A 12,817-nucleotide genomic window follows, 5' to 3' on the forward strand; every position below is an offset into this window, starting at 1 on the left:
GTGGCTGTCCCTTCAAGCAGCCGAGCTGCGCGGGAGCGGTGGGGGTTCGGGACCCGCTGGGAGGGACGCCGGGGGATGCGCTGACTTTTGCCAGGCCGCCCGGAGCGCCGGTTCGTCAGAGCTGCTGAGTGGTCCCATTCACACGGACTCAAGTAGGTAGATTTCTCTTTGTCTCCTGATGACAGGCGTTTTCACCTTCCTCTCCCATTCTGCTGTTGCAAAAACGAGTTGATGTTACAGAAATAACCGGGGGATAATCCGTCTGTGCCGCTTATAGGAGACTGCAGATGTTTACACTCGCCTTGTTAAAAAAAAAAAAAAAATATATATATTTTCAACCCAATCTGACCACTTACCCGAGTTTTGGTAAGCCACATCTATGAAGCATCTTCACGAAAGTGTCTGGATATACAATATGCATTTGAGGCCTTGCGGCCCTTCACAGTTTAAACTTCACGCAGCCCAATTGGTTTTTTAAGGCTTTGTTTCCCAGATATATGATTTGAAACTAGAGCTACATAATGCCTAAACGCCTTCTGCAACAGGGAAATAAGAGGAAAACTTACAAGAATAATAACGAATACTATATCTTCTGCAATATTACATTTGTACTGTTGATACTAGAGCATTCATTTATAAGGGAAAGAAATCCAAAAGATTGTCTTCTTGGAAATTTCTACAGTCTAGAAACTAGAATTTAAATCCTCTCGCACAACATCGAGATGATGCACATGTACCCAGGGGCTTTCACAGGACCCTTCCCCATTTTTGCTACAGTTCCCAGTGGTTTCGATATGCAGACAGCAGTTTCATTATATGGGAGAGAGAGACACGGAGGGGAATGGAGACTTCCCTCCCTTGTAGATGGGTGAACTTATTACCGACTCAATTTTAGGAAAGCTAAACTCAGTGAACACCAGGTCCAGAAAGATTAGCCCACCTCTCTCTTTTCCCTATGCTGGAGAACAGAGATGGGGGAAACTGTGGTCATGTTCAAAACCGCTCCTGTTACTCCAGCGACACCGAAATGATCACTAAGGCCATGTCCGTCTCCACAGAGTGCAAAAAAGAGCCCGAGGAAAGTCAAGCAGCTGGTGGCCTTTGTGGCCAAGAGCCTGCACAAGACTGCAAGGATTTAAAAAAAAAAAAAAAAAAAAAAAAAAGCGAGGAGCCCCGCTAAAGCCAGAAAGAAATCGGAAGCAAACAGGGTGGCATCACAGTAGAGAAGCAACCTTAAGGCAAGAGTGTGCCCTGCTAGAATGGCAGCAGCTCTTCGAAGAGCCCCTCACCTTCTCCGAAAACGAGGTAGGAGCTCGAAAATTCTCCGTATCTCACGGAGAAGAGGGGGCGGATCCAGCCAGCAGTACGAGAAAAACGAAATTAAAAGCGATAGTGCTCGTTGCAGGTTAACGCACCAGCCGTCACTGCGGTGGCCAGCTCACTGAGAACATGAGTAACCCTCCGCTGCCTGAAATCTTTCCCTAGCGCTCTGCAGAGTTAGTTTTGCCAGGGAAAGTTAGCTGAAGTCTCTCACACGATAGTATTAAAACGCAACGAAAACCCGGAAGTCAATGAGGGGCCAGAGACAGGGAGCACCCCTCCTGTTGCGAAAGAACGGGTCCAGGGTCGCGGCCGGGACCACGTGATTTCTTCAGGGTTTAATTTTTTGTGCGTGTGCTTTGCTCCCCCCAAACCCCCCGAGTTTGAAAATTCTACGTTGCAGGGAGGTGCAACAGTGATCGGCTACTGATACTCTCCAACAGAAGTAATCTAAATACATACAAAAAGTTCGGTTTATTTCGCCATCTAATAAATAAATACTGCTTAAACCATTTACAGCAAAGCCAGTTTGCTTACTAGGAGATGCAATGCTTACTGCATTGTTATACGAAAAGATAGTTGCCACTGCTGGTGTTAAAAGTGCACACTTTCTCAAAGCATATTTTATTAAAATAGGAAAAAGTTATAAAAGGCAACAAACAACTAAATTAAATACCTCAGTAGATCAGCACAATTTTTTAAGTAACATTTAGTATTAACAAAAAAGCAACCTCCTTTTAAAAAATAGGCAGGAAGGGAGAGTAGCATAGCAGAGGCACGCACAGTCCAAAAAAACCAAACAAACGGCGTACATGATTCGGCTTGCATTCATCAGAGAAACCGAAACCGCAGAGAGCAACTCAACCCTTTATGATCATTGTGAGTGGCTCTGAAAAGAGCCTTTTTTGTCCTTTTTTTTTTCTTTTGATTAGTCTTAGATGCGTTCACTTGGCTTTAGCCTTGTGGCTGTCGGTCTTCTTGGGCAGCAGCACGGCCTGGATGTTGGGCAGCACCCCGCCCTGCGCGATGGTCACCTTGCCCAGCAGCTTGTTGAGCTCCTCGTCGTTGCGGATGGCCAGCTGCAGGTGCCGGGGGATGATGCGCGTCTTCTTGTTGTCGCGGGCCGCGTTGCCCGCCAGCTCCAGGATCTCGGCCGTCAGGTACTCCAGCACGGCCGCCAGGTACACCGGGGCGCCGGCGCCCACCCGCTCCGCGTAGTTGCCCTTGCGCAGCAGGCGGTGCACGCGGCCCACGGGGAACTGCAGCCCGGCCCGCGACGAGCGCGACTTGGCCTTGGCGCGCGCCTTCCCGCCCTGCTTCCCGCGGCCCGACATGGCAGCGACTCAGCGAACTGAGAACAGCAGCAGCAGCTCCGCAGAAACAACGATGAGCTGCCGGGCCGCGCACGCCCGCTTATATTCGCCTCGGGCGGAGCGGCGGTGCCACCGCTGATAGGCCAGGAAGAAGGCGTTGTTCCGGCAGCCAATGGGAACGCGGATCGAGAGGTGCCCAATAGCAAAGCTTAGGGCTTGGTGACGACCAGAAGTAGAACTTTCAACCAATAGCGATGCGACGGCGTCGAGCCGGGGCCTCGCCGAGCGCTCTATAAAAGGGGCTCCCGCCGGCAGCAGCGTTACCGTGTGCTTCGTAAGCGCTGTTTGTGGGTGAGCGAGAGGTGCGCGTTTGCTGCGATGCCCGAGCCGGCCAAGTCCGCCCCCGCGCCCAAGAAGGGCTCCAAGAAGGCGGTGACCAAGACGCAGAAGAAGGGCGACAAGAAGCGCAAGAAGAGCCGCAAGGAGAGCTACTCGATCTACGTGTACAAGGTGCTGAAGCAGGTGCACCCCGACACGGGCATCTCGTCCAAGGCCATGGGCATCATGAACTCCTTCGTCAACGACATCTTCGAGCGCATCGCTGGCGAGGCCTCGCGCCTGGCGCACTACAACAAGCGCTCCACCATCACCTCGCGGGAGATCCAGACGGCCGTGCGGCTCCTGCTGCCCGGCGAGCTGGCCAAGCACGCCGTCTCCGAGGGCACCAAGGCTGTCACCAAGTACACCAGCTCCAAGTAAATATCTGTGTGAAAGACTGTTTTAACCCAAAGGCTCTTTTAAGAGCCACCCACGTTTTCAGTAAAAGAGCTTTAATTTCTATATTCTACTTCAGTTTTACTGATGGTATATGTTATTATATTAATGATGAATGTTCAGTCTCAGTTGTGTAAAAGCCCTAGCATAGTTTAGTACTAATAACAACACTTACCTCTTTATGGCTGAACCCTGCCATTACTGGCAATCTTCATACTGCCCGTTTGTATGTGGTCTTGTGGGCTGCTTTGATTGCTGTTTTTCTGTAAAGATGCCTTCTCTGTTATGTCTGCTTCCTGCGTGCCATTGCCTAGTGAAAGAGTAGTTATTGTGCAGGTACTCCCCGCCTCAAGCCTGGTCCATCCCTTCTCCACCTCCTCACACCATGTTATCACTCGGACACATGCTAATATAATTTAAACGTGTCTAATCAGTCAGAAAACACTTTTTTATTGCTCTGTTTCTTTGGTCAGGCCTATCTGGAAAAAATCTATTTACAATGTATGCCCTAAATGATTATATAAGCTATTACCTAGTATTTCTTTATTCTGAAGTTCTTAATACGAGACTGTTACTGTTTTCAGAATGGACTGACATTAAGATAGATAAGGTCTAATCGTGCGTCAACGACTGCACTTTCTTTGTCCCTGCTGCCCCCTTATGGGCGCTTCCGAAGTTTCTGTCATTTTGCGGTTTAGAGCATCAGGTTAAGACCTCAGACTCAGACATAAGAAAAACTGCAATAGCTGATGCAAAACTGGTCCCGAAGGACAGTATGCAAGTAAGACTTAGAAGACAGGTAAGTTAAATAACTTGCAGAAAACACCAGTGACAGACCTCTTCAAATGTAAAGGGTTGGTGGTTCTTAAAAGAGCCTTTGGGTGGAGCAGGTCTGGCACAGGATGCAGACGCAGCTTACTTGGAGCTGGTGTACTTGGTGACAGCCTTGGTGCCCTCGGAGACGGCGTGCTTGGCCAGCTCGCCGGGCAGCAGGAGCCGCACGGCCGTCTGGATCTCCCGCGAGGTGATGGTGGAGCGCTTGTTGTAGTGCGCCAGGCGCGAGGCCTCGCCGGCGATGCGCTCGAAGATGTCGTTGACGAAGGAGTTCATGATGCCCATGGCTTTGGACGAGATGCCCGTGTCGGGGTGCACCTGCTTCAGCACCTTGTACACGTAGATCGAGTAGCTCTCCTTGCGGCTCTTCTTGCGCTTCTTGTCGCCCTTCTTCTGCGTCTTGGTCACCGCCTTCTTGGAGCCCTTCTTGGGCGCGGGGGCGGACTTGGCCGGCTCGGGCATCGCAGCAAACGCGCACCTCTCGCTCACCCACAAGCAGCGCTTACGAAGCACACGGCAACACCACTGCCGGCGGGAGCTCCTTTTATATCAGTGGGGAAGGTTGCAGGGAGGAGGTTCTAACTCCTCCCTGTGTTCATGTGACGCATTGCGGCGGGGGGGGGGGGGGTGTTACCGGCCAGGGCGATGTTGCGCAACGATGTGTGGGGATTCGGACGCTTCGACGATGCGTCGCGTGGAGAAGAGCGATGTGTTCTGATCGCCGCAGGCATATGTGGGCGGCCCTCTGTGTCTCCTGGGGAGCAAAGGAACGTGTATTTCGCGTACCGTAGGGCGGCAGTATCGCGGGGCACTGAACGATGCGTAGTCCCTCGTTGCAGAACGATGCGAGTGTCTTCGGGGAGCGAAGCGATGTGTGCGAGGGGGAGGAGTGGAGGGATGTTTGTCAGTCTAGGTAGAGCGATCTGTGTGTCCGTTGTCGCGCACAGCTATGTGTGTGTCGGGCTCAGGACGATACATTTCGGGGGGAGCATAGAGCAGTGTTCGTGTCGGGGCATAAGGATAATGAGTTTTGGGGGCCCCGTGTGTTTCGAGGAGGATGAAGAGCGACGTGTTTCGTGAGTGGTAGAGCGATGGCTATGTCGTAGACAGGACGGGGCGCGGACCGATTCGGGTATGCTTGTGGCGGAGAACACTATGTGTTGTGCGATGATCAGAGCGATGTGGGTGTTGTCGTGGGGCTTAGAGAGATGTGTTTCTCGTAGCCGCAGAGCCATATGTGCGGTGCGTGTGTCGTGGGAGCAGAAGGATGGGGTTTTCATGGGGCGCAGGGAGATTTGTACATTGCGGAGCGACGATCGCTGCGGTCAGCCCGCGTGGAGCTGCGATCGCTGCGGTCAGCCCGCGCGGAGAGACGATCGATGCCGTGAGCCCGCGCGGAGCCGCGATCGCTGCGGTCAGCCCGCGCGGAGCGACGATCGATGCCGTGAGCCCGCTCGGAGCTGCGATCGCTGCGGTCAGCTCGCGCGGAGCCGCGATCGATGCCGTGAGCCCGCTCAGAGCGACGGGAGTGTCTTTGGGGAGCGGAGCGGTGGGTGTCTCCATCGGCGCAGAGCGGTGTGTGCGTAGGGGAGGAGCGCAGCGGTGTGCTCGTCGTTGAGGTGCTGAGCGATGTGTGTTTCGGGAAGTGGAAAGCGCTGTGTGCGTGTCCGTCGGTGCAGGGCGCTGAGTGTGGTGTTGGGCTCAGGGCGCTCAGTGTGCTGTCGTGGGGAGCAGAGAGATGTGTGTTTCGGGAGGTGCAGACCTCTGTGTGTGTCAGGACGTAAGGGGAATGTGGTTTGGGTGCGCAGGGCGGTGTGTTTTGGGGAAGACTTAGATGTGTTTCGGGGGTCGCGGAGCGATGGCTGCGTCGTACGCAGGGGAACGTGTGCGTGGCGGAGCGCTGGGCGATGAGAGTGTCGTACGCAGGACGAATTGTGCGCGGTGGGGGGCAGCGCGATGTGTTTGTCAGCCACTGCAGAGCGATGGGAGTGTGTTCGGGGAGCGGTGCGATGTGTGTCCGTCGGCACAGAGCGATGCGTTTATAGGAGAGGAGCGATGCGTGCACCTTCGGGCGCTAAGCGATGTATTTGTCAGTCGGAGCAGAGCGATGTGTGTATGGATGGGCTCAGGGCGTAGTGTATGTTGTGGGAGCAGAGAGGTGTGTGTTCCGGGATGCTCAGAGAGATGGAACTGTGGTGCGATGGGAGACGTGCGCGCTGTGGCGCGCGGAGCAATGCGCGTGTCTTTGGGGCGCAGGACGATGTGTGTTGACGTGGAGAGACGAGTGATGTGTTTGTCGTAGCCGCAGAACCATATGCGCGGTGGCATATGTGTGGTGGGGTGCGGAGCGATGTGTAGCCAGCCGGAGCAGGGCGATGAGAGCGTTCCGGGAGCAGAGCGATGTGTGTGTACGGCAGAAGCAGAGCGGTGTGCGCCCTCGGGCGCTGACCGATGTGTGTGGCAGTCGGCGCAGAGCGCTGTGTGTGTCCTTCGGTGCAGAGTGATGTGTTTCGGAAAGGGAGGGGGACGACGACGCTGGGCGATGTGTGTTTCAGCAGGCGCAGAAAGTCGGGACTTTCGTACGCAGGGCTATGCGTGCACCGTGGGACGATGAGCGATGTGTTTGTCAGCCAGTGCAGAGCGATGTGTGTTTCCTTCGGTGCGGAGCGATACGTGTGTAGGGAAGAGCGGAGCGATCTATGCTCCGTCGGGTGCAGAGCGATGTGTGTTTGGGAAGGGGCAGAGCGGTGGCAGTGCCGTACGCAGAGTGATGTGTGTTTCCTTCAGCGCAGAGCGATGTGTGTGTCGGGCGGTGCACAGCGATGTTTGCGTCGGGGAGTGAAAATCTAATGTGTGTTTCGGGATGCATTATCTTTTTCGGGAGCACAGTACGATGTGTGTTTCGGTGAAACTTAGTGCGATGTGTGTGCCGGGGACATGGTATTGAACGTTAAGGAAGTGAAGGCTTGTTTCCAGAACAAAGCAGTGTAAAGGAACACAGCAGTGGGCTGTTGAGAGAAGCCGTCTCTAAGGTAACAAGTGCTCCGTCTTGGGACCCCCGAACACTTGGAAGGGGACATCAGGTCTTCCTTCTCCGGCTGCTTGATGACATGGGAGTGAGTGTGTTGTGCACTTCACATAGATCGTCTTTTACTAGTTTCATTTCAGGTTTCTTCCGTCGAGCTTGCGCAAGCCGCGACAGCACAGCGCCGGGACTACCTCCCTACCCCTGGATTTCCGTATGCCCGTTTGCCGAGCATGGCGCTGCCCTGCTACCCACCGTGCCCGAGGCTCACTCGGCGGTAGGACCCACCTCCGCGCAGCCTCTACGTAAGACGAAGATGATCGCGGAGGTGCCTGTTGCGATCAAGAGCTCGGCGGCTGCGCCCAGCGTAAAGTCGCGGCTCGTTCCTCTCTGGTCCCGGCGCCGCGTCCCACGGACCTCTGCTCCCGGCCGCGCTCCCGGCTTCTCTCCCGGTCTCGCGTTTCGACTGAGATGTTAATCAGACACGCGTTCCTTTAACGAATTTGTATTTGACTCATCTGGCTATTCCTTCCTGGAAACATTCGTGTTAGGGGCTCAATTACCTTCTGTTTCTTGCACCGCTGCCGGAAGCCCTTGGAACGGAGCTGCCATACTCATGGGTCCCGAATTAACCCTTACGGGGCTTCAGCGGTAGAGTGCGGAAACAGAGTGCTCCCAGCAGTGTCCCGGAGCAGCTCGGGGGAGGAGCGAAACCTTCCCCCCCGTTCCCCGCCGCTGCACCTCACCTCGCCCGCCCTGTGCAAGAGGGACCGGCGTGGGGCGGGCAGCAACCCTGCCCTGCTTCGCCTTTCGGTACTGAGGCTCTGTCGTGGTTGGTCGTCGAGGGAAAAACGATTGTACGTGGAAGTTTTCTAAGTGTGGGAACTGCTGAAGTAAAAAGCCGTGTTTTTTTCCCGTATGGAAGTATTGGACTCATCCCCAGACCCCCCGTCCCTCCATTTGCTGGTGCCCAGACCCGTGTCGGAGCTCACTCATACCGGAAATAGCCACGAATCGGGAAACGCGAGGGGAGAGCCTGCGGCGGTCAGGCTCAGGGCCGAGTCACAGTAGGGCACTCGCTGGCAGCCTGCTTACGCAACACCCTCTCCCCCCCCCCCCCCCGGCCCCCCTCCTCTCCATTTTCCCACGCTGGTTCCTCCCTGATTTCGTCCAGCTTTAGGCTGACACACTCCATCGCCTCTCCACCGCGGCTGCAGCTGCGGCTCCGAGCCCCGCGCACACATACGGCCGCGGGAGGGATCTCCGGCCGCGGCGGGAAGGAGACTCCGGCAGAGCCCGCAGCGAAGGTGCGGCGCGGAACCCTTAGCTTCCCCTCGCTCCTTGCGGCACAGGGGGAGTCCGCATTGGCAGCGCTCGAATCAGCCCGGCATTGTTCCTTTCAGTAGTCGAAACTTTCCTCCCAGCCCATACAAGAGGCATATAATAAGGAAAGAATCGTGTCTCCTCCTCGCTTCCATCAGGAGCACGTATTCGTGCACAGATTTGGCAGGGAAGCCACCCTTCGCCTAATTAAGAGCAACACATTGGTTATCACTAACTGATTTTCTGTGTTATCCTTAGCTGTCTCATATGGTCCCTTCACAGTGGAATAGTTAGCAACAATGGTGAGAATATCTTGGCATGAAGTGGGAATAAATTTACTCTTCTCAGTGAAGGGTGAAGTGCCTTCTCTCCTCAAAATTATGGCAACCATCATCGATATAAACAAATATTTTACCAAATGCCACTTTCGTTTGTATACGATTTGTGCCTTTAGAAAGTCGCATAGTTCCAGGATTATTTTTTTTCTTGACATGAAGAGAATCTAAATTAAAACCCTCTTCTCTTTGGCTTTTTGCAGACATGTGTCACCTCTCTGTGATTTATCGCCTGCTAAAGTCTTCTCCCTAATAGACACTGGTGTGTATTGCATATTGTCTGGGAGAGAAAAATAAGTGCCGTGGAAAAAGATGATGAGAAATAGCTGTAATCAGTATCAGAGGGCGTGGTAGAAAAAAATCCCGGGCAGTATAAATCAGTTTTCCTTTGGGAGTTGCTTATCAAACTTCGCCCAGAAGCCACAAGCATATGGAAACAAAAACATACGAGCCACAAAGGTTAGATGTCTTTCTAGACACGAATTAAATATCATAGAGAGCTGAAAACGAGTAAGCTGAACTCATTCCTCAGCGTGGATCTACCAACCTGATGTCAAAGGAAATGGGAACAAAGACAAAGAAAAAAAAATGCACATCTGAAGACAGGGGGTTTAGCACTCTTTTGTTCTTGCAAAGCACTGTCTTCCCCGCAGCAACAGCCCACAGAGATATTCGGCCAGCCTGTTCCTCTCCTAATTTTTTGTGTGCTTTCAGATCTTATGGAAGAATTGATTCCCTGAACACAGACGGACATTTGGAAGGGGAGTTCTGGGCACCGGTTCCATGTGATGGAAAATCAAACCCTGGGCCGGCAACGCAGAGTAAAAATGCTTTATTCACCACATTAACTGTGTACAGGCAGTTTTCCCGGCATTCTGCTTGTATTTCTGCATCCAGTCAGACTCTGTTCCCATAAAGAAAACATGCTTCTTGTTGCTAGGACCTTCTTTCTCCCTTTCCCTTTGCCAGACTTGAAGGTGACTTGTTTGAGGATTTCTCAAGATCTTGATCTCCACCCATTGATTTTAACCTCTTGGCTTTGTGGTTGCATTTGCTTTACCTTACATTCTGTTCTTGTGCATCTCACTCCACTGGCTGCACTTTCCTGGCTCAACCTCATCCCAGCCTTGTCCCCGTAGACTTGCCCAGTGATCTAGGGCTGTGCCTGTTCCCAATCACTGCCACCATCCCTGCCCCACTTGCATGTGTGGGTGCTGTGGGGCTGTGTCCTTGTTGGTGACAGCATGGCCCTGCCTGCCCCACTGTCCCCCCTCGTCTCCAGTTCACCTGCCCTTGAGGGGCAGCCACCTCCTGGTGCTCCTCCACAAACTCTGTTGAACTTTTTTGTTCACCTAGGAATGTATTTACTTAAGTTAAATTAGACTTAATAGAGAATCTCCTCCCCTTTCAAATAGCCATCCTTTACACATCTGTCCCCATCTAGTGTGTTAGTGATGGTAGCATAGTGTTGTGGTTTTACCCCAGCTGGCAGCTGAGCACCACACAGCCACTCGCTCACTCCCCCCCCGTTGGGATGGGGGAGAGAATTGGAAAAGTTAAAGTGAGAAAACTTGGGGGTTGAAATAAAGACAGTTTAATAGGTAAAGCAAAAGCCGTGTGCACAAGCAAAGCAAAGCAAGGAATTCATTCACCGCTTCCCATGGGCAGGCAGGTGTTCAGCCATCTCCAGGAAAGCAGGGCTCTCTCACACATAACAGTTACTTGGGAATACAAGCGCCATCACTCCGAATGCTGCCGCCTCCCTTCTTCCTCTTCCCCAAGCTCCTTATAAACCGAGCATTACATCATATGGTACGGAATATCCCTTTGTTCAGTTTGGGTCAGCTGTCCTGTGTCCCCTCACAACTTCTTGTACACCCCTAGCCATCCTGCTGGCAGGGCAGTGTGAGAAGCAGAAAAGACCTTGACTCTGTAAGCACTGCTCAACAACAACGGGTCTATATAACAAAAACATCTCTATATTATCAACACTGTATCAACACTGTTTCCAACACAAATCCAAAACATAGCCCCATACTAGCTACTGTGAAGAAAATTAACTCTCTCAGCTGAAACCAGGACACACAGATCTGAGGTTTGAAGCAAAAATCCAGCCACTTCCAGGCAGTTCCTGAGACATTAGCCTTCACTGTTGATCCTGCACAGATCACTTTTTCTAGCTCAACGTTCCATCACCTTCTCAAATATCTGATGCTAGGATAATACCAGGGCAGGCTCCCCTTGATTTGTGTAACGATGACCTGTTGCTGACTTGGAGTGACACAGTTCAATATTGCACCTGCTTCTATGAATATTGGCCGCAAAGCATAGTAGGTGTCAATAATAGTGGCCATCAACCTGTTCTGTCTTTCCTTCCTCTTTCCTTCTCCTGTCCTTCTTCCTATCCACCTCACACATCTGAAGGTGCCTCCTGTTTGTTATTCCCCTTGTTCCCAGGAAGCTGCTGGATACCAGCATTCTCCCATCCCCACTCCTCCTCCTAGGGAAGGACCATTTCTTCCTTACAGCATGCAAGCAATGCCTGTCATTACTGAACATGCAGCATCCACCTCTTCCCTGCCTCATCAAATGTCCTGATTCCTGATTTGTGACATTGAATTGTGATTTTGAGCTGTAGTAACTCAGCCAAGTAATGTGCTGAACATCACTGTGGTCGGCCTAGACAGACAGGAGAAACTTGTCGTGGATATTCCTAAGCACCAGAGAAGACAGATGATTTCTTTGTCCAGCTGAACAGAAAATAGTTATTACTCTCACTATCTTGCTTCAGTTGTCTGTGTGCAGTCAGGCAATAAAGAGATGGACAAAGGAGAGAGCTAGTGGCAGAGGTGCCATAATGATGCAAATGCATCATATCCTGAGGAGAGAGAGATATCCCAGGGAACCTGTAAATCAAAGCTGAGCTGTATTGACTACCTGCATCAAGTGCCTGTATGCCCAAGTGATAGTTGGCACCATCCTGTAGGGATGTGGATGTTGGTAATGGCCCCACACTTTCCTCTGCAATGGTCCTACTGACAGGTGGGGCAGCCAGCGTACTCATGAGCCAGGTTAAGAGACGGAATTGTCAAAATTAGGGGTATCATAGGTACATCCTACTGATTTTGCTGATCTCATTCTGTGAATGAGATTCACTTATTTTCTGAATACTGGGCTGCATGCAGAGCAACCTTGTCAGGGAAGCTTGCAGAATAATCTGCAAGGCCTGTAACACTCTTTTTTTGAGAAGGGGGAAGGAGGAAACAGCAGTTAGGGACTGTAGCAAACAACCAAAATGGCTCCTGGGAGCAAAAAACCTGCTATGACTTCCTGGGTATCACCTAGAAGGAGAGGAGCACAAGCTCCTTCTGAAATGCATAGGTCTTCCCAACCTCAAAATGTCTGGGAAGGAGCCATGGATATCAGCTTTCCAGTGTCTCAGCTGTCTTCTCAGTGCTCACCTGCAATGCTCTGCATTTATCACAGTCTACAAGGAAGAAGGGTAGCTTAGATGTCTTCCACATCCTGAAGTACTGCAACTGATTGCACTCTTCCCATCATCGTAGTATTGCTTTCCACCATCAACCACAGGTCTTCTGAGCCAAGGTACCAGGCAGCTAGGAAGTGGCTCAGCCACTCAATCTCTGTCTGCGCTACCTGCGGTTTGTAGGAGATGATACAGGACAGTTCAGTTCTGCAACAAGGTGTACCATTACACATTTGTCACTTCTTATTTCACCTGACAAAAACCAGACCCACACTGCTGTAGGGACCAGGCAGAAGTCAAAACTAAAATTTTGTTCTCACCATCTTGAAATGCAAATAAAAACTTGGCCATTTGGCGCAGCACCTTTGCTGAGGCTGTTTGTGGAATGGATGGCCTAGGAAAGAGA

General features: G+C 52.0%; 3 protein-coding genes across 3 annotated transcripts; 1 reads left to right on the forward strand and 2 right to left on the reverse strand.

The window, feature by feature from the left end:
* Window positions 1-1,914: 1,914 nt before the first annotated feature.
* On the reverse strand, window positions 1,915-2,675 carry LOC129202099 (histone H2A-IV). Its single transcript, XM_054814167.1, has one exon. The coding sequence runs from the start codon at window positions 2,652-2,654 to the stop codon at window positions 2,265-2,267; it is 390 nt and encodes a 129-aa protein (XP_054670142.1). The 5' UTR covers window positions 2,655-2,675; the 3' UTR covers window positions 1,915-2,264.
* Window positions 2,645-10,003, forward strand: LOC129202081 (histone H2B 1/2/3/4/6-like). The gene is made up of 2 exons (XM_054814126.1): window positions 2,645-3,388; window positions 9,639-10,003. Exons 1-2 carry the CDS (start codon window positions 3,012-3,014, stop codon window positions 9,838-9,840), a joined length of 579 nt encoding a protein of 192 aa, XP_054670101.1. The 5' UTR covers window positions 2,645-3,011; the 3' UTR covers window positions 9,841-10,003.
* Window positions 3,637-4,728, reverse strand: LOC129202114 (histone H2B 1/2/3/4/6). The gene is made up of 2 exons (XM_054814220.1): window positions 4,245-4,728; window positions 3,637-3,717 (listed from the first exon to the last, which is right to left on the reverse strand). The coding sequence occupies exon 1, from the start codon at window positions 4,701-4,703 to the stop codon at window positions 4,323-4,325; it is 381 nt and encodes a 126-aa protein (XP_054670195.1). The 5' UTR covers window positions 4,704-4,728; the 3' UTR covers window positions 3,637-3,717; window positions 4,245-4,322.
* Window positions 10,004-12,817: the final 2,814 nt, after the last annotated feature.

Source organism: Grus americana, chromosome 1, assembly GCF_028858705.1.
Source record: "Grus americana isolate bGruAme1 chromosome 1, bGruAme1.mat, whole genome shotgun sequence".
NCBI classification, from domain to species: Eukaryota; Metazoa; Chordata; class Aves; order Gruiformes; family Gruidae; genus Grus; species Grus americana.

Coding starts and splice junctions, on each gene's coding strand:
- LOC129202099 (XM_054814167.1), bottom strand. CDS start 2,654: ATGTCGGGCCGCGGGAAGCAGGGCGGGAAGGCGCGCGCCAAGGCCAAG.
- LOC129202081 (XM_054814126.1), top strand. CDS start 3,012: ATGCCCGAGCCGGCCAAGTCCGCCCCCGCGCCCAAGAAGGGCTCCAAG. Junction 3,389..9,638: donor ACCAAGTACACCAGCTCCAA/GTAAATATCTGT, acceptor GTGTGCTTTCAG/ATCTTATGGAAGAATTGATT.
- LOC129202114 (XM_054814220.1), bottom strand. CDS start 4,703: ATGCCCGAGCCGGCCAAGTCCGCCCCCGCGCCCAAGAAGGGCTCCAAG.